The sequence below is a fragment of the Mustela nivalis genome, assembly GCF_964662115.1.
Source record: "Mustela nivalis genome assembly, chromosome: 8".
NCBI lineage: Eukaryota > Metazoa > Chordata > Mammalia > Carnivora > Mustelidae > Mustela > Mustela nivalis.
The window spans coordinates 100294256-100315103 of NC_139027.1; the positions used below are offsets into that span (position 1 = coordinate 100294256).

Here is a 20848-nt window from a genome sequence, read left to right on the forward strand (position 1 = left end):
GAGAGATCACAAGTAGGCAGAGCAGCAGGTAGAGCATGGGGGGAGAGAAGCAGGCTCCCGCTGAGCAGAGAGCCCAATGTGGGGCTCGATCCCAGGACCCTGAGATCATGACTTAAGCTGAAGGCAGAGGCTTAACCCACTGAGCCACCCAGGCGCCCCTAAAGGGTATATTTTATTACAAGTAAATTATATCTCAGTAAAGCTCTCCCTGGTGGTCTGGTGGTTAGTATTCAGCACTTTCAATATTGCTCTTACAGATAACAGAAAGAAAAAGAAGCAATTAGGATAATCTAGTGACAGGGCACCTGGGTGGCTCAGTGGGTTAAGCCTCTGCGTTCAGCTCAGGTCATGATCTCAGGGTACTGGGATCGAGCACCGCATTGGGCTCTTTGCTCGGCGAGGAGCCTGCTTCCCCCTCTCTCTCTGCCTGCCTCTGCCTACTTGTGGTCTCTCTCTCTCTCTCTGTAAAATAAATAAATAAAATCTTTGGAAAAAGAAAAAGATAATCTAGTGACATATCAACTTCAGTATAAACTAAAATTCATACAGTGTTTCTTAAAACCAGTCAGTCAACCAGTCAGTCCCCCATTTTTCCTGAGGCAGTTAGATAGTCTTCATCAGTTTGAAGGCTAGTAGAGTTCTTCCTCACAGATATAGGATTAATTTCAAGCAATCATAAAAAAAAAATTCAAGGCTCTCCTTAGAGCTGATGGTTGCAGTGACTTTCTGTGCCATCTGCCTGATGTTCTGTCACTTCTGAAATCGTGATTTCATGCAAATGGTCAGAGCAGCTCCTGTGGCCATCAGAAGTTCATTTCAGGTTTTTCACTCCCTTTATTCTTTGCACGCTGCTGTCAGGGAAACTCAGTGTCTTCTCCATAGCATATTGCATGGTGAGAAGTACTAGATGACTTTGCTTCTCCAACTACAGAGCCCAATTACTCTGTCCTGACATATTTCTTCTGGCCTTGGTAACAGTTACACCCAGAGAGGTCACATTTGTCAGCATTCACAGAAGTCTCTGCTTTTTCTCCAGAAAGTTCATACCATACTTGGCCCTTTTAACATACAATACATAGCACATACCACATACTCTTTGACTCAAATCTTTTTTTTTTTTTTTTTTTTTTTTAAAGATTTTATTTATTTATTTGACAGAGAGAGATCACAAGTAGATGGAGAGGCAGACAGAGAGAGAGAGAGGGAAGCAGGCTCCCTGCTGAGCAGAGAGCCCGATGTGGGACTCGATCCCAGGACCCTGAGATCATGACCTGAGCCGAAGACAGCGGCTTAACCCACTGAGCCACCCAGGCGCCCCTTGACTCAGATCTTGAAAGGAATTTTTAGCTTTCTTCTGCTGTGTTGTCTTTTCAGCAACTCTTGCAGAAGCACAGTGCTCGTGACATGGTCTGCTATGCTTTTTTTAAAGGCTATAATCAAAAAGACTTTATTTTTATCAGCAAAAAGTCCTGTCTGAACCAATGTAGAGTATGAAGAGGCCAAGTAGCAGGTTGTGGTGTGTAAAGCATGTCTTTTACACAGAACTGGAGAAGCAAAGGCCTACTAGCAGAAGCAAGAGGCCAAGGTTTCGGGACCTGGAGAGAGCTGCTCTTCTGAAAACTAAATTTTTAAAAATGTTTTTAATTTAATTTATTTATTTATTTTTGGTCATTCGGCATTTCTGAGCTTCGCTAAGGAGGAGATAATTGATACTTACAAATATGTCCTCAAAGTACTGCAAGATTATAGCTGCCTTTTTAATGGTTAAAGTTTTGGTCATATCCAGGGTTACTGTTAAAAGTATCCTTTTGCATTCAAATATTTTGGTAATTAGTAATTCTGCGTGGGCATGGAATGAGTTGAACCTTTTCATTAACTGGATTAATGAGATAACCAGATCTGTACATTCTCCCTTTTACCAAACAAAAGAGCTCCCTTTAGAATTTTCTGCATAAAAGGCAGGTATCTTCTCTGAAAAACAGTAAAGTGATTAATTTAGCATTTTATTTTTCTTAAAGTAAAAAATGAAGGATTTTGTATACATAAATTGTATTTCTTAACAATTCTGTTTGGCCTCCTGGAAGGTCTGAGTGACTTTAGGTGGAATAACCGGATCTGTTTGCTACTGAGGAGCAGGCGCGAGTCCGCTAAGGAAAGGCAGGGAGACAGATGGTCGGCTATTGTGTTACAACCATCATCTGCTGGGCCCTGAGCAAATATTAAGTGAATAATATATATGTAATTGGTGTGAAAGTACAGTTGCAACATTTCTAATTCCGTTTGAACGATGGCTACTTCTTGAACATTTGTGTTTCATAGAATACTATATTGAAATGTTTTTGTTTACAGGGTTAATCCATTTTAAACTGCTTTAAAGTGAATATTTTCCCCCATTTTTGACACCACTGTGCAATATTTTGAATTGAAATGGCCTGTAATGGCCCTTTTTTTATTTTCCATAACAACACGAGCACTAAATTATAGCTGTGCAATTATGTAAACAATGGAAATGCTTCCAGAATGAATCCTTCCTTTTAAATTTTCATTTTGTGTAATTGTTGGAAGGTTTGGAGCCATAATAAACAAAATTATTTTACACATTTATCGTTCTAAAGGTCAATTATAAGAGAACTAAAGAAACAACACTATGCAAAATGAATAAACCAATTTCTGTTGCCATCACCATATGTTTTTCTTATCACTTATGGTTTTTCCAGTTACTGTGTACATAGCATTCAATTAAAGCGATTCATTTACCAGGCTGAATGCAGTTCGTGTTTATAGAACGGTGCTTTGGAGGAGAGGAAACAACACGCCTCTATTTGAATTACCTGATTTTTTGTAAGATCAGTGATAAGAGACAGATGTTCTCACCAGTTACTTTCTCATAAGCCGGAATCTTTTGATAAGCTGCAAATTCACAATTATCATCATACAATCCACTTTCACACTCAGTGTGTAGCATGCATGTGGACTTTTAATCAAAAACAGAACAAAAATACTACTTTGGTGGTCTCTTTGCTATATGTCAGCATTTTGCTGAATGAATTTTATTTCCTTTGAACAAAAACGTGTGGAAGAGTTTTGTCTGTGCCTTATACTGGTCAATTTTCAAGAATAAACTTGATTCCTGTTTTAGAGTCCATTTTTCATTGGACTTCTTGTTTAGCTTAATGTTTTTAGTCTGTCAAGAGTACAGAAAAAGAAGCTAATTTTTGCTCTCAGACTCACTTGTTTCAGGTAAATTCTAGAACTCCTTAGAAGAATGAAAGCTAGAAAATCTAAACATATCATTTTCCTGGTTTTATTTTATTATTTGCCTTAGAAATGATATACATTATAGTTAATGGCTAGAATGCTTTGCTAAGAATGTTACTTGAGAGCATTAATTTCAAGAGTTTTTTGATATCTGGGACAATGTAATCTGAGAGGTTTATTTTTGCCACCTTTGAAATCTTTTGCTCTTTTGAATATCAGCAAAATAATAGTCCACCGAATTCTACAAAGTAAACCTATAAAGTAAATTCTAGAAAGTAAAATCCTTCAGAGTCTTTCCCTTTTTGAAGGAAGTTTTTTATTTGTTACTCTGTTTATTTTTGTATGGCCCTTTCCAGTTTAGAAAGACATGTGTTCACATCTATACCATTAGGTGTGACTCGTATCCATCTTTAATGGAAGAGAAACATGAAGTCCTAGGCATGACAAGATCTGCCTGCAGTCACATACAGAACTCTTTTCATCACGCCAGGGTTTAAGTACAGGGGCATTTCCAAACTGTGATCACAATGGAGGTTGCACTAAACAGCATCTAGTCACCCAGTAAGAACGATGGCCCCTTTCCTCACCTCCAGCAGTCCCTGCAACTCTCTCAGGTAGGCCCACTGGAGTAGGTAAAGAACTCTCACACAACCCTGAGGATAAAGCCACCCTTCATAACAAGGGGAGCCTCGGGATGCCTGGGTGGCTCCGTTAGTCCCGCATCTGTCTTAGGCTCAGGTCATGATCCCAGGGTGCTGGGATCAAGCCCCATATCCAGCTCCTTGCTCAGCAGGGAGCCTGCTTCTCCCTCTCCCTCTGCTGTTACCCCTGCTTGTGTTCTATCTCAAATAAATAAGTAAATAAAGGGGAGCCTCTTTCAGGCTGTACTATTTAACAAAAATGCAGTAGCCTTGGCTTACTCTTATTGTATTCTATTTGTGACACAGAATACTAGTTTTCCAGAATGATCTTACTTAAGTTAAAAAAAAAAAAAAAGTGACTTGCTTTCAAAAACAGGCAGATAATGCTTGCTTTGGACATGGATATGGCAAAAGGCATGAGGTCATACATGAATAATTAACATTTGGGAAGCACTGTCCTATTCTATCTATACGTGAAGCCCTGGAGACAATGTAGGAAGTTTCAGAGTCTCCAGATTTTTATTTTCCAGTGATTTTACCATTTGGAGAGGAGGGTGAAAGAAAGATTCTCCTAGAAATGAGTGGAACCCTTATATCCTTAGTGGATATCCCTCTGTTGGGAATATGCATGGCTCTCTTTTGAGTACCACACAATTATTCCTAATTTTAACATGTTATCACAAAGATAGAATCTTTGGGTTGTCCCTTTTCAGTGTGGATAAGCAAAATAAGTAGGCATATGGCCATAATTTGGCTGACTGGCCTTATAGTTCCCTCTTTGACTCCCACATTACCCCTACCCCAGTGCCGCCTTTAACTGGCGACAGCTACCCAGGCCCCGCTTCTCCTCAGGGCTCTGTTTTACGTGGGTGGCAGGGTAGGGTAGGCTAGCCATCTGTTATTTTGCCGTCTCTTTCCAATCTTCTTGCCCATAGAAACAGGTTCCGTTGAAGTGACTGGCCCGGATCCAGGGGTTGGGGAGCCGTGTGACTTTATCTCGGCTCCATGCATTTCTGCTGTCTTTAGCATCAGTGGTAACTTAGTAATTTTTTGTGAATGCCCCCTTTACAGGGCATTACCTTTATACATATAAATGAAGCAAAATGGATTTCTTATGAAGCAAAATGGATTTCATGTACAGATCTAGCCTTAGCTTGTTAAAGGATTCAGTTCTTAATTCCCACAAACTTGCCCCAGAAAAGCATTTTTTAAAGGTTAAAACTCTAAATTCCAGTGATGAAAATGGCTTATTTAAGTAGTATGCCCAAGATTTTTAAAAATTGACAGAGTTCAAAGCTTAGTTCCTCGTCTCAACAGATGGAATTAGCACACACATAACAAAGTTAACATCATGGTTGTTTGCATTATTAATCTTCAGATGCATGGCATTCTGCTACCTTGCTGGCCAGGTTTGCACGAATCCTTTCACTGCAGCATATGTCAACAGAAATGTGCTCCCATCTGCTGCTGGGTAGCTTGATGCCTGATATTCCGAGACAAGGCCCAGCACAATGCGTACCTCTGTGAGTAATTACAGGTGTGTGGTGAGGAGCCCAGGGCATTAATCAGAGGCTTAATTATGAAAAAGGTGGATCTTTTGTTCCACTCTTGGAGCATGAGTTTACTACACACTTTCTAAACTGCAGCATCCATCTGCTGAGCCCCTTAGAATGTTTACTTTGGCTGATATGGACCCTAAAGTGTATCAAAGGACGTGATTAAAGCAGGGTTAAATATTAACTTAGGAGAAGTGTGGTTCAGGTTTTTCTTTCCTTCCTACCTTCCTTCCTCTATCTGCCTGTTTATTGTTGGTATAGGGCAAATTCTGCTGAAATGCTAAAACTTTAAATTAGTACTTGCTAAACTACTGACCATATTCGAGCTCTAAAAGAGTAAGCACTGTACAGTCATTTTAAGGATATAAACAGACAATTTGTAGAAACTGAATGAATCCACTGTATAAAGGAAAAAATAAGTCTTGGAAAAATAATGTATTGTGAACACATAAAAGTTCTCTTTCAAGACTACAGGTTGCAAAATGAGGTTATTTTTCTCCAAAGTCCTTTGTTAAAAGGTCTTAACATGTTATCATTTAGCGCTACTGCTTTGCTCTAAATTAATCAAATTAAACCAGGATTATTTTAAAGGGTTTCTTAAATAGCCGCACTGAATCTGAGAAAAGAAACCAGATTTTTTTTTTTTAATTTTGCAACTAACTATAGGTTGAATAACTACAAAACACATAAAGTCTAGTACTTCAGTATGTTTGATTAACGTGCATGGCCTAGAACTGCATAAAAGAAGTTTGTGGTATTCTGACTAATCCCTCATGCACACACACACTTGCACAGATGGCTGTGGAGATGTGTCCTGGCTGTGGGTGGCAGAACGCTGTCCAGTAGAGGAGCCCTGCTTTGCCACAGGCTGGAACATGGTGACTGCCTCACAGCAGAGTTGGCGGCCAGGCGCCGGCCTGCCACCCACCAAGGATGGGCCATTCCAGACACAGCAACACCAGGTGTCTAGGCAGTCAGTGGTTTTTGTGCTGCACCCATGTAAAAGGCAACTGCTGTATTTGCACTTTGACCTCACAGTCACACTTGTACCCAGAGCCACACCAGCTCCCTGAGCTTAGACTCCGATCGTACTTCAGTCCCATTGTTTTAACACAGAGTTATCTAAAGAGTGAAAATTTCCAGCTCTTTGCCTACTTGAAGACTTTTTAATGTATTAGTGTGCTTTAACTTTTGAAAACTGAAAAATACTGAAGTGATAGATGTTTGTAGACTTTATTTGTGTATCCGCCTCAACACTCCAGTAACTTGTCTGAAGAGCTCAGACAAGGTGGAAAACAGAAGGAGTGTGTAGTCCCAATGCCATGTCTTAGATTTGGGGCATGTAATCTTACAACTTAGTGTCTGTTCTCTTACCTGTAAAGTGGGTACAATAGGCCTTGGACCAACTCATCTCTCAGTACCCTTTTTACTGAAAAATTTCTGTGACCTTTGTTCTCTCAGATTACCATACAGTGGCTATATGTACAAATGAGCTGACTACATTGTTGAAAATTACACTTGTGTTTTCTCATCTTCCCTTTTAGGATATCTTAAACACCATTATAAGGCACTGTCCACCCCGCTTCTTCTCCCTGGGTTTGCCTGGCTTCTCAATGTTGGTGGGGGACTTCATCACGGCCGCTGCCAGGGTCCTTAGTACAGACACGCCGGCGGTGAGTATGACAATGCTCAGCATCCAAACTCCCAGGAGGCTTCACAATCGCTAACAAGGTTCAGATTTCTCCACTCTTAACAGGTGTTGACTCATTAGTGCAATGTGAAACCGGGCTCTCGGGTAGATGCCCTGGCAGCTGATGTGTGAAATTGTAGGATAAGATGACACACTGGTATTGGGAAGGCGTTTCATCAAAAGGCCAGAGTGTGAAAAATCATATCCTCACTAATATTTCAGCACATTTACACAGTCAGAAGCAGGACTTGTCTCTTAAAGTCTATTAGCATTTTCCAGTAAATGGTGGCACAGAGGACCCATCTGTAGTAAAGAGAGCATTTTAAGTGTACATTATCAATAATTTTTCAAATAATTATCTTGCTTATTATGAGTTTAATAGAAAATATTTTTGGAAATGTTGGAAATGTTAGAACACTTAAATTTTAAGCAGAGAGTGAGTATATATTATTAATGTGCAGTAAAACTCTGACAAAATTCTAGTATTAAAAAATTATAATCAAGTAGACTAAGTGAACATTTAGGGCTGCAAAAAGAAATTATTTGCAGTCTCCACATTTACCTCCACTATTAGGGCAATGTGTTAATGCCTTTTGAAAGAACACTCTCTTCTACATTTCAATTTAAAGGGCCTCTCACTTTTGTGCTCTATACAGCTGTTACCTGTTCAGACTCTTTGTTTTTCTCTGCAAATGGTGTGAATGAAATTAGCTTTATTGTTTACCAGGGACTTGTACTGAAATCAATATGAGTAGCTAGCTATGTAAATTTTGGGGGGCATATTGTTACTTTTTCACTCCACTTATTTCTCTGGTGCACAATAAATTCAAACTACAACCCGGATTTTAAATTAAGTTGTTTTTTATTACTTTGTATAGTTGATATTTCACACTGGTATTTTCATGTGCTAACTTCTTGTGAGGATAAAGTAAAAAGCAAAGGGAAGGGAAAGAAAAAGCAAAGACAGGAGCAAAAGGGAGGAATGAAAGAAGAAAAGAAAGGTAGAAAAAAAGGAAGAAGAAAAATGTTGAGTTTGTTCAACTTTTTTTTGTAAGGAATGTGACAAATTTTTATGCTTCTTTATTTCCAAAAATGATTTTAGGATAATCATTCTCAAAGAGCCTTCAAATTTATTTTTAAGTATTTAGATTAGCATTGAAGAAACTCACAGGATACAGGAAGGAAAATCATACTTCTTTATTGATGATTTCCTTACTTGCTATTTGAGTCTCCTGTAAAAATGCCAGCACCATTTCTAGAGATAATATCATGCATGCCAGTCATTCTCTGAAAATTTATCTCTTGACTAGATAAGCTATTAAAGTAGCTTCCCAAAATTTTTCTTTTCAAAGAAAGAAAGAAAATAAGATCATGTGGAAGTGAGAGTTATATGAAGGAGCTGTAACTCTGAATTACTTTGAGTTTCTCTCTTAGTTTCAACTTGAGATTTAAACTTGTAAGGGAACAGATGAGAAGTGTGTGAATGCGGCACACATACTCAGTCATAATTTTTGATTAACACAAGTCAATTACAAGTTTGAATTACCCCCACTGTGCAGATCTGCCCCATTGAGGTAACAGGGAAAAGATATATACATACACAGGTCTCCAAGAGATGGACAGGAACTTGTGCTCAGTAAACTTCCTTTGTAGTAGCCAAAAACTAGAGTTAATCCAAATGTCCATCAACACTGGAACAGATAAAGTGTAATGTGCCCATAAGATAATGCATTACATATAATTCCCTTCTCATGCTAGACCCTGGAACTCTGTAGGGTCAGACCTGGGTTCCATCCCAGTGTTGCCATGTACTGTACTGGTTCTATACCCTAGGCAATATGCTTAGGCATCCAGGCCTCATTCTCCTGTGTGGAAATTGGGGCTCACCTTAGGCTCGGTGCTTAGACCAAAAAATTATTTAGATTTACCACATTCATTGAAAAAAGCTGTGTAATCCTTATTTTGTTTAAGATCTAATGTTTTATATCTGATTGTGACATAGTCTAGCATGCAATCTAAAAGTCCGCAGTTCAGGGGCACCTGGGTAACTCAGTTGGTTAAGTGTCTGACTCTTGGTTTTGGTTCAGGTCATGATCTCAGGATTATGGAATCAAGCCCCAAATCGGGCTCTGCACTCATCCTGGAGTCCTCTTGGCCCTCTCCCTTCTCCTCTGCCCCTCCCCACCCTCATAAATTAATGTCTTAAAATAAATTTCAAAACTTAAAGTCCACAGTTCAGGCCAGTCTTGCACATGACACAATTGTTAAGGCCACTCAGGGAAAGGAATCAATGTCAGTGAAGTCTAAACCAAGATTGTCTGGGAATAAAGGGCAGCATTTAGAGAGGACTGACAAAGCAAGGCTGTTTGAGAAACAGTTTCTGTGGATCCACTAAATGCTGGGACTTGGCCTGGATGAGTATGACAGGGGCCCTACCCTCAACAAATCAGCGGGGTAAACTAAATGTTAATATCTGTGCCTAAGTTTCTAACAGCCACAGTAGAATCACATCCAGACCCCAGCAGGACAGCAACAGAGGAATGGTTCATTCTGCTTGTGAGAAGTGAAGGGAAAGACATGCATTAGAAAGGTCTTCATCAGAGAAGTGATGCTGAAGCAGAGACCTGAAAGGCCCTCAGTGTTCATCAGATAAATGGGGACAGCAGCAGCCACCCCTTATCTTGAGATACTTATTGAGCACCCACTGGGATAGAAAAGTGCTGAAAACAATCTAACCCCCATCTTTTTTGGTGTTGCAAACACAAAATAACTATGTAACATGTCAAAAAGTAATGTATGCAAAGAAAAAACCCGAAGCGGGGATGCTGGGTTCCATAGAGGTGGGATGACATAATGTCTTGAATTCACTTTAAAATATTGAAAGTGGAAACTTCTTAGTGATTTTTAAATACTGAAATGAAAAAAGTGAAACATACAGATAAAGCAAGAGTAGTAAAATCTTGAATCCAGGTGTTTGGTATTTAGTGTAATACTCTCTTTCCCTTTTCATTCCTCTTAACATAAAACTTGAGAAAAAGGAAAGCAGCAGATGAGGGGACAGAATGATGGAGGTGGGGTAGTGTTGCACAGAAAGGGCGGGACTCTGGTCAGGTGGAGCTCATGTGAGATGCCTCTGGACCCCTGAGGGGGCACGCATACAAACCCGGACTTCGGGGGTAGGGTGGGGGAGCGTCTAGTCTACAGAGAAATGATAGGGAGTCCAAAGTCCAACATGTAGGAGGCGTTGAAATCATGTGTCTGGATATCCTTTGGGAGTCAGTATCGATCTGGGAGAGAAGAGGGCACAGGACCACACTCAGCATCACAGTTTGGATCCTGAGGAAATGAGGCATCCCAGCATGGAGACTGTTAGATCGCCTCAGGTAGGAGCCACGAAAGGTGTCCCAGGGCCAAATGGTGAAAGTGTTCCCAGGCCCAAGAGAGCTAGCACCTGCGTCTGACACTGGCCAGAGGTCAGATAAGGAAAGGCCTGGGCAGTGACCACAAGGCTTTATGTGGTAAAAGTCACATAACAAGATACTGTACTCACTGACCAACTTTGGCAAGTCTTAACATTTTCATTTTGCCTTAGTGGTTTCAAATCTTTGTATTTTAAAAAATGAAAGAAACCATTAGGAATATAGTGACTTCATGCCTGATGCCATGGCTATGGCTACAGTCAGAGCTGCTGTCACTCTTGCCTGCACTGGGCTTTAGTGAGCACCTGACACTCTGCTCTTCCTGAGAGCATCCATCACCCCACACTACTGCTCCATTCTGATGGCACTACTGGTCGCCTGGAGGAAAAAATGAGATGGGCACTGTGCCACATGTGGCGTGGGGGTTGCTACCTGGGAGTCCCAGTGCTTTTCTCCTGGAGCTCCCCTAGTCCCTGCAGCACACCTGCATGGCCTCTGGGCCCTGTGCACCTGCATTTTTTACAGGTCCATGGGTGCCCCTGGGTCTTCTGCCTTTTCCATCCGCACTGCCTGCACTGGCCTCTTGCCTCTTACCTCGCTCCCTCACTCTGCCAGCCTGGCTGGCTCCCCTGGCACTATGGGACTTCAAGCAGCAGTTTGTCTTAGTGTCCCTAATCATACTGAGCAGAACAAATTATTGCCACATTTTGGGTTCCAGAGAATATCTCTGTGTTTTATATTGTCTTTTGGACCTGTGTGCTGATGAAAATGAAGTGAGGTTAAACATGAATGTTCTGGGCTCCCATAACATTCCCACTCTCTGATTCTCACAGCCATATCACCGAATGGTATATCACCGCTATTTGCCTCTTCTCCCATACCCCACACACCACACCGCCATATCCTGGGGGAGGGAGACTCGCTTTCATTTCAAACCCAGAAGTGCTTAACAAAACAGGCCCAGTGCAAATCAGGGTCTGTCACTTGACAAGCCATTTAATTTCCCTGAGCCTCAGTTTTCTCACTTGTAATGTGGAAATGATAATAGTATCTACTTCATTGGATTGTTGAGGGTATTTTATGAGGCAGTGCTTGTATAGCATTTAGAACAGTGCCTAGCACTGTAAGTGTTAGCTGCTATTGTTATAATTATTAGATAATAGTAGACAGAAAGGTAGATGGCAGGTGGGTAGGTGGGCGAGTGGCAATACCTTTGTAATCCTGGTGCCCATTCTTGGCTAATCATAGCTGCTAATTGTTGGCTTGATTGAAATCTAGTGAAGTTGGCTAGATTGAAGTCTAGTAACGTGTAGTAAGAATTATACCTAATTCCAATAATAGACAAATAAGTGATTTTGTGTCTCCCTATATATCAAACACTATATGTTACTTTGCAAAATATTCATGATGAGATGGGAAATTTGGTGGATAGTGTCTGCTCTCTTTCTCTGCCTTTTGAAATTCAACCCAAACCCCTCTTCCTTATGAATTTTTGTTAACTGTCTTCACAGCAAAAATAATATTAAGTTGGTATCACTTACCCTGCTTTGTCAAGAACATTAAGACTAAAAAGATAAAAACAAAAAGTGAAAGTCATGATTGAGTCATTTGCTCTTCTGACCCTGAATGCATCTGCAGACCACTTTTCACAATGCTTTTTATACAAGTATAGTGATAATTTCCATTTCTTGGAAATTTGCTTTTTCATCTAGACAAACCTCTCTTGCTTAAATGGTCGCCTGGAGGAAAATAACCTGGCATAGTTTGATTACATCTTATCTAGGATATAGTAAGTGTAAAGATTCCCTCTCAAAATCATGAAAAAGTAAAGTATGTTTTCACTTCTTTGTGTGCAGACACCTCATTCAGAAGCTCTCACCATTCTTGGTTCTCTAGTCTGCTTTCCAAATACCTACCGGGAGATCCCTTTACTGCAGTCTGTGCCGGAAGTCAGGGAAGTCATCACAGGAACTGAAGATGTCAAGGTACCTCATGCATTTGATTGAATCTCAAGTTTAGCATTTTATAATTCTAGCTATATGGTCCTCTCTTCCATTATCATACAGTGATCTACTTATCCCTGAAAGTTCTGCTTTATTGTTTAAATCTTTCAATAGTAGTTGTTGTTTCCAGAAGGCTCTTTTAGAGGGATTAAATGTATTAGATTCAGAGCATATGACAGTTATAACTGATAGGTTCCTCTGGTGTTTTTTATTAGATCTGTTTATCATGCCTATGGATTTTAATTATATAATAATTCATCCTTTGTAATAATTCTAGGTTTAATTGTGCCACATTAGTGTATCAAATGAGTTTATAAGAAATAATTAAAGTTAGCCAAATATTCAGTCCCATTGTTAGTCTGATTAAACACTACTAATAATTTGAGATGTCAAGTTATTAATTCTTTAGAGAATAAAAGTAAGCGTTTGTTCCCCCCCCTTAACTGACTTTGGGGCAAACAAAAATTCTATTCAAATCTCAAAATCAATCTATCTAATTATGGTACATAATTATAATATATAATTTAGCATACAATATATAATTGAAGTAAAAGAAAACTGAGCTTTTACTATCTGAAGTCTCAATGGCTTTGCAAGGTTTTTATTGCATGCCCAGAAACCCTCTTCTCTAGGCTGCCTTACTTGCCCAGGGAGGTCCTGGCTGAGACCACTACAGGCTGCTCCCTCAAGCCCTGTTTCCTTCCCCGCCTCCCAGGTTCTCTCTGTTGGAAGCTTCTCCAGAGTTCCCTGGTCCTTCAGTAGCTCCTGACTGCCTGGAACACAAAACATGTGGGAAACCAACTACTAAACAAAGTTTTTATTTTACTTAATTTTGTGTTTTTAGCATTACCTCATAAATATTTTACTGAAGAATGCCACAGAGGAACCAAATGAATGTGCAAGGTAAATGTTGACTAAAGGTAAACTATTTTAGGATTTTAAGATACAAATTTATATGTAAAAAGTTAATGTTAAAAAAAAGCACTCTTCCGCATTACTTGTACAGATACTAAAAAATGTAGTAAGAATTATGTCAAGAAAATGCTTTACTTAATTTTTTTAGAGTGTGCCACTATTCAGTGAAAACAGTAAGATGCAGATTATAGCATGCTACATTTTGTAGAAGAGAAAAGATTTTGAATATATACAGGTATTCCCTGTTATTTTTTTAATGAAGAAGAAAATGGAAGGATAAAGCAAAAACTTATAAAAATTGGTATAAGTATAAGGTTAGTAATTCTCAACCAGAGGTGATTTTGTACCCCAGGAGACATTTAGCAATGTCTGAAAATATTTCGGTTGCTTCTGCCGGGCATCTGAGTTTGCTAGCAGTCTGCTAACAATATAGAGGTTTTCTGGACCACCTGCATAATGAGAAATTGCATACCTGGCCTTCCAAAGTAAAGCCCAAAGCTGGGAGCAGTGGTAGAGGGCAACACCACTTTCTCATCATCCTCCTCCAACCTCATAAAGTCACCAGAAGCCTAGCTCAGTCGCTTGCTGCCTCCAAGGAATCAGCTCCTGCCCTGCTCTCTCTCTAGCAGTCTACCAACCATCACTGCCTTTCCAGCTCTTTTGATATTTTTAAGGGTTTCTGACTTGTGGGGTTTTGTTTTGTTTTGTTTTGTTTGGGGGGAGTTTGTATTTTGACTAACTTTTTCAGTGGTCTTCTGTGGGTGGCTTAGTCCACCTTTCTGGTTTCCCATTACCAGAAGCTATAAATTGACTATCAATTTGTTCATATTAGAGTAACCTTAAATTTTGGGATAAACTCAACTTGGTTTATACAGGACCAGATCTTATTTGGCTAATATTTTGTTCAGGAAAGTTGCATTTATATTTATGGCCTATAATTTTCTTTCCCAATCCAGTTCTTATCAGGCTTAATTCAGGGTTAGATACTCTTACAGAATGATTAAAGTATTGTTTCATTCTCTGTAGTCAGCAAGAATTTTTGTAAAATTAAGAGTTCATGCTCCTGTGTATTTAGACCTTGATGGTAAAACTATCTAGGTCTGGTCATTTATTTATGAGAGGTTAACCATTGACTTATTTTCTTCCAAGATTTTAGGAATATTAAGGCTTTCTTTCTTTTCTTTTCCTTTCTTTTACACCTTGGATAAACTAAACTTGTACAGAAATTTGTCCATTTCATCTAAGTTCTGAAATAATATTGGCTATCTTATGTTTCTTTCACTCCAAGAGCTATATACACTTCTTAATCCCAGACGCTATTATGTATTCTCTGATTTTTGCCACTAGTCTTGCCAAAGATTATCAACTTTCAAAGAACTTGTCTTTGTTCACCCTCTTTATTCTAATTTGTTTTTTTTCTCCCATTCTTTTGTCTGCCTTTTAATTTTTTAATTTTTTTATTTTTTATAAACATATAATATATTTTTATCCCCAGGGGTACAGGTCTGTGAATCGCCAGGTTTACACACTTCACAGCACTCACTATAGCACATACCCTCCCCAATGTCCATAACCCCACCCCCCTCACCCCAGCAACTCTCAGTTTGTTTTGTGAGATTAAAAGTCACTTATGGTTTGTCTCCCTCCCAATCCCATCTTATTTCATTTATTCTTCTCCTACCGCCTTATCCCCCCCATTTTGCATCTCCACTTCCTCATATCAGGGAGATATGATAGTTGTCTTTCTCCGATGGACTTATTTCACTTAGCATGATATGCTCTAGTTCCATCCACATTGTCGCAAATGGCAAGATTTCATTTCTTTTGATGCCTGCATAGTATTCCATTGTGTACCTGTACCACATCTTCTTTATCCATTCATCTGTTGATGGACATCTAGGTTCCTTCCATAGTTTGGCTATTGTAGACATTGCTGCTATATATTCGGGTGCATGTGCCCCTTCAGATCACTACGTTTGTATCTTTAGGGTAAATACCCAGTAGTGCAATTACTGGGTCATAGGGTAGTTCTATTTTCAACATTTTGAGGAACCTCCATGTTGTTTTCCAGAGTGGTTGCACCAGCTTGCATTCCCACCAAAAGTGTAGGAGGGTTCCCCTTTCTCCCTATCCTCGCCAGCATCTATCATTTCCTGACTTGTTAATTTTAGCCATTCTGACTGGTGTGAGGTGGTATCTTACTGTGGTTTTGATTTGTATTTCCCTGACGCTGAGTGATGTAGAGTACTTTTTCATGTGTCTGTTGGCCATCTGGATGTCTTCTTTGCAGAAATGTCTGTTCATGTCCTCTGCCCATTTCTTGATTGGATTATTTGTTCTTTGGGTGTTGAGTTTGCTAAGTTCTTTATAGATTTTGGACACTAGCCCTTTTACTGATATGTCATTGGCACATATCTTCTCCCATTCTGTCAGTTGTCTTTTGGTTTTGTTAACTGTTTCCTTTGCTGTGCAAAAGCTTTTGATCTTGATCAAATCCCAATAGTTCATTTTTGCCCTTGCTTCCCTTGCCTTTGGCGATGTTCCTAGGAAGATGTTGCCGCGGTTGAGGTCGAAGAGGTTACCGCCTGTGTTCTCCTCAAGGATTTTGGTGGATTCCTTTCTCACATTGAGGTCCTTCATCCATTTTGAGTCTATTTTCGTGTGTGGTGTAAGGAAATGTTCCAATTTGATTTTTCTGCATGTGGCTGTCCAATTTTCCCAACACCATTTATTGAAGAGGCTGTCTTTTTTCCATTGGACATTCTTTCCTGCTTTGCTGAAGATTAGTTGACCATAGAGTTGAGGGTCTATTTCTGGGCTCTCTATTCTGTTCCATTGATCTATGTGTCTGTTTTTGTGCCAGTACCATGCTGTCTTGATGATGACAGCTTTGTAATAGAGCTTGAAGTCCGGAATTGTGATGCCTGCAACTTTAGCGTCCTTTTTCAATATTCCTTTGGCTATTTGGGGTCTTTTCTGGTTCCATATAAATTTTAGGATTATTTGTTACATTTCTTTGAAAAAAATGGATGGTATTTTGACAGAGATTGCATTAAATGTGTAGATTGCTTTAGGTAGCATAGACATTTTCACAATATTTGTTCTTCCAAACCAGGAGCCTGGAACATTTTTCCATTTCTTTGTGTCTTTCTCAATTTCTTTCATGAGTACTTTATAGTTTTCTGAGTATAGATTCTTAGCCTTGTTGGTTAGGTTTATTCCTAGGTATCTTATAGTTTTGGGTGCAATTATAAATGGGATTGACTCCTTAATTTCTCTTTTTTCTGTCTTGTTGGTGTAGAGAAATGCAACTGATTTCTGTGCATTGATTTCATATCCTGACACTTTACTGAATTCCTGTACAGGTTCTAGCAGTTTTGGAGTGGAGTCTTTTGGGTTTTCCACATATAGTATCGTACCATCTGTGAAGAGTGATAGTTTGACTTCTTCTTTGCCAATTTGGATGCCTTTAATTTCCTTTCGTTGTCTGATAGCTAAGGATAGGACCTCTAGTACTGTGTTGAATAGTAGTGGTGATAATGGATATCCTTGCCGTGTTCCTGACCTTAGCGGAAAAGCTTTTAGTTTTTCTCCATTGAGAATGACATTTGAAGTGGGTTTTTCATAGATGGCTTTGATGATATTGAGGTATGTGCCCTCTATCCCTACACTTTGAAGAGTTTTGATCAGGAAAGGATGCTGTACTTTGTCAAATGCTTTTTCAGCATCTATTGAGAGTATCATATGGTTCTTGTTCTTTATTTTATTGATGTGTTGTATCACATTGATTTGCAGATGTTGAACCAACCTTGCAGCCCTGGAATAAATCCCACTTGGTCGTGGTGAATAATCCTTTTAATGTACTGTTAAATCCTATTGGCTAGTATTTTGGTGAGAATTTTCGCATCTGTGTTCATCAAGGATATTGGTCTGTAGTTCTCTTTTTTAATGGGATCCTTGTCTGGTTTTGGGATCAAGGTGATGCTGGCCTTATAAAATGAGTTTGGAAGTTTTCCTTCCATTTCTATTTTTTGGAACAGTTTCAGGAGAACAGGAATTAGTTCTTCTTGAAATGTTTGGTAGAGGGGCGCCTGGATGGCTCTGGGTTAAAGCCTCTGCCTTCGGCTCAGGTCATGATCTCAGGGTCCTGGGATCGAGCCCCGCATTGGGCTATCTGCTCAGCGAGGAGCCTGCTTCCTCCTCTCTCTCTGCCTGCCTCTCTGCCTACTTGTGATCTCTGTCTGTCAAATAAATAAATAAAATCTTTTTAAAAAAAAAATTTTTTTTTAAATGTTTGGTAGAATTCCCCTGGGAAGCCGTCTGGCCCAGGGCTTTTCTTTGGAGATTTTTGATGACTCTTTCAATCTCCTTACTGGTTGTGGGTCTGTTCAGGTTTTCTATTTCTTCCTGGTTCAGTTTTGGTAGTCTGTATGTCTCTAGGAATGCATCCATTTCTTCCAGATTGTCAAATTTGTTTGCATAGAGTTGCTCATAGTATGTTCTTATAATTGTTTGTATTTCTTTGGTGTTAGTTGTGATCTCTCCTCTTTCATTCATGATTTTATTTATTTGGGTCCTTGCTCTTTTCTTTTTGATAAGTCAGGCCAGGGGTTTATCAATCTTATTAATTCTTTCAAAGAACCAGCTCCTAGTCTCGTTGATTTGCTTTATTGTGTTTTTGGTTTCTATTTCATTGATTTCTGCTCTGATCTTTATGATTTCTCTTCTCCTGCTGGGTTTAGGCTTTCTTTCTTGTTCTTGCTCCAGCTCCTTTAGGTGTAGGGTTATGTTGTGTACTTGAGACCTTTCTTGTTTCTTGAGAAAGGCTTGTACCACTATATATTTTCCTCTCAGGACTGCCTTTGCTGTGTCCCGCAGATTTTCAACCATTGTGTTTTCATTATCATTTGTTTCCATGAATTTTTTCAGTTCTTCTTTAATTTCTTGGTTGATCCATTCATTCTTGAAAAGGATGCTGTTTAATCTCCATGTATTTGGGTTCTTTCCAAATTTCCTCTTGTGATTGAGTTCTAGCTTCAGAACATTGTGGTCTGAAAATATGCAGGAAATGATCCCAATCTTTTGATACCAGTTGAGACCTGTTTTAGGACCCAGGATTTGATCTATTTTGGAGAATGTTCCATGTGCACTAGAGAAGAATGTGTGTTGTTTTGCTTTGGGATGAAATGTTCTGAATATATCTGTGATTTCCATCTGGTCTAGTGTGTCATTTAAGGCCTTTATTTCCTTGTTGATCTTTTGCTTGGATGATCTGTCCATTTCAGTGAGGGGAGTGTTAAAGTCCCCTACTATTATTATTGTTGATGTTTTTCTTTGATTTTGTTATTAATTGGTTTATATAGTTGGCTGCTCCTACGTTAGGGGCATAGATATTTAAAATTGTTAGATATTCTTGTTGGACAGATTCTTTGAGTATGATATAGTGTCCTTCCTCATCTCTTATTATAGTCTTTGGCTTAAAATCTAATTGATCTGATATAAGGATTGCCACCCCTGCTTTCTTCTGATGTCCATTAGCATGGTAAATTGTTTTCCACCCCCTCACTTTAAATCTGGAGGTGTCTTTGGGTCTAAAATGAGCTTCTTGTAGGCAACATGTAGATGGTTTTTTTTTTTTTTTTAATCCACTCTGATACCCTGTGTCTTTTGATTGGGGCATTTAGCCCATTAACATTTAGGGTAACTATTGAGAGATAAGAATTCAGTGCCATTGTATTGCCTGTAAGGTGACTGTTCGTGTATATTTTCTCTGTTCCCTTCTGATCTACTACTTTTAGGCTCTCTCTTTGCTTAGAGGATCCCTTTCAATATTTCCTGTAGCGCTGGTTTGGTGTTTACAAATTCTTTCAGCTTGTGTTTGTCCTGGAAGCTTTTTATCTCTCCTTCTATTTTCAATGATAGCCTAGCTGGATATAGTATTCTTGACTGCATGTTTTTCTCCTTTAGTGCTCTGAATATATTATGCCAGCTCTTTCTGGCCTGCCAGGTCTCTGTGGGTAAGTCTGCTGCCAGTCTAATATTTTTAGCAGTATGTTACAGACTTCTTTTCCCAGGCTGCTTTCAGGATTTTCTCTTTGTCTCTAAGACTTGTAAATTTTATTATTAGGTGACGGGGTGTGGACCTATTCTTGTTGATTTTGAGGGGGGTTCTCTGCACCTCCTGGATTTTGATGCTTGTTCCCTTTGCCATATTAGGGAAATTCTCTCTATTAATTCTCTCCAATATACCTTCTGCTCCCCTCTCTCTTTTTTCTTCTTCTGGAATCCCAATTATTATAATGTTGTTTCATCTTATGGTGTCACTTATCTCTCAAATTCTCCCCTCGTGGTCCAGTAGCTGTTTGTCCCTCTTTTGCTCAGCTTCTTTATTCTCTGTCATTTGGTCTTCTATAGCGCTAATTCTTTCTTCTGCCTCATTTGTCCTAGCAGTGAAAGCCTCCATTTTTTATTGGACCTCATTAATAGCTTTTTTTATTTCAACTTGGTTAGATTTTAGTTCTTTTATTTCTCCAGAAAGGGCTTTTATATCTCCCGAGAGGGTTTCTCTAATATCTTCCATGCCTTTTTTGAGCCCAGCTAGAACCTTGAGAATTGTCATTCTAAACTCTAGATCTGACATATTACCAATGTCTCTATTGATTAGGTCCCTAGCCTTCAGTACTGCCTCTTGTTCTTTTTTTTGTGATGAATTTTCCGCCTTGTCATTTTGTCCAGATTAGAGTATATGAAGGAGCAAGTAAAATACTAAAAGGGTGGCAAAGACCCCAGGAAAATATGCTTTAACCAAATCAGAAGAGATCCCAAATCATGGCGGGGAGAAAAGGGATAAAAAGAGGTTCAGGAAAAAAAAAAAAAAAAGAAAACGAATAAAGAAAAAATATAAAAAAGAAAAATATATATATTAGATAAATTAGTTAAAAAATGTTAAAAAAGAAAAGGGTAAAAAGCTAAAAACAATTTAGCAGGAGAAGAAAAAAAAATTAAATTAACTGCAAGACTAAAGAACCATGGGGAGAAAGCCATGTGTTCTGTGCTTTGCTTTCTCCTCCTTTGGAATTCCGCTGCTCTCCTTGGTATTGAACCTGCACTCCTTGGTAGGTGAACTTGGTCCTGGCTGTTTTCTTGTTCATCTTCTGGGGGAGGGGCCTGTTGTTCTTTGCCCCAGGCGGAATTGCACTGCCCTTACCAGGAGCTGGACTAAGTAATCAGCTCCCGTTTGCTTTCAGGAGCTTTTCTTCCCTGAATGCTTTCCGTAGAGTTCCAGAGGACAGGAATGAATATGGCGGCCTCTTGGTCTCCCGCCTGGAGGAGCCAAGAGCTTGGGGCCCCGCTCCTCAGTGTGCCC

The 20848-nt window shown here is 39.4% G+C and overlaps 1 protein-coding gene across 23 annotated transcripts in view; it reads left to right on the forward strand.

The window, feature by feature from the left end:
* The window catches only part of RALGAPA2 (Ral GTPase activating protein catalytic subunit alpha 2), a 328431-nt gene that overhangs the window by 172615 nt on the left and 134968 nt on the right, over positions 1–20848 (forward strand). For all 23 annotated transcript variants that reach the window (XM_082743139.1, XM_082743124.1, XM_082743140.1 and 20 more), the window contains 3 exons: positions 7000–7128; positions 12421–12549; positions 13412–13470. In XM_082743139.1, the coding sequence (XP_082599265.1) occupies positions 7000–7128; positions 12421–12549; positions 13412–13470 (317 nt within the window). The remainder of the gene's footprint in view (positions 1–6999; positions 7129–12420; positions 12550–13411; positions 13471–20848) is intronic.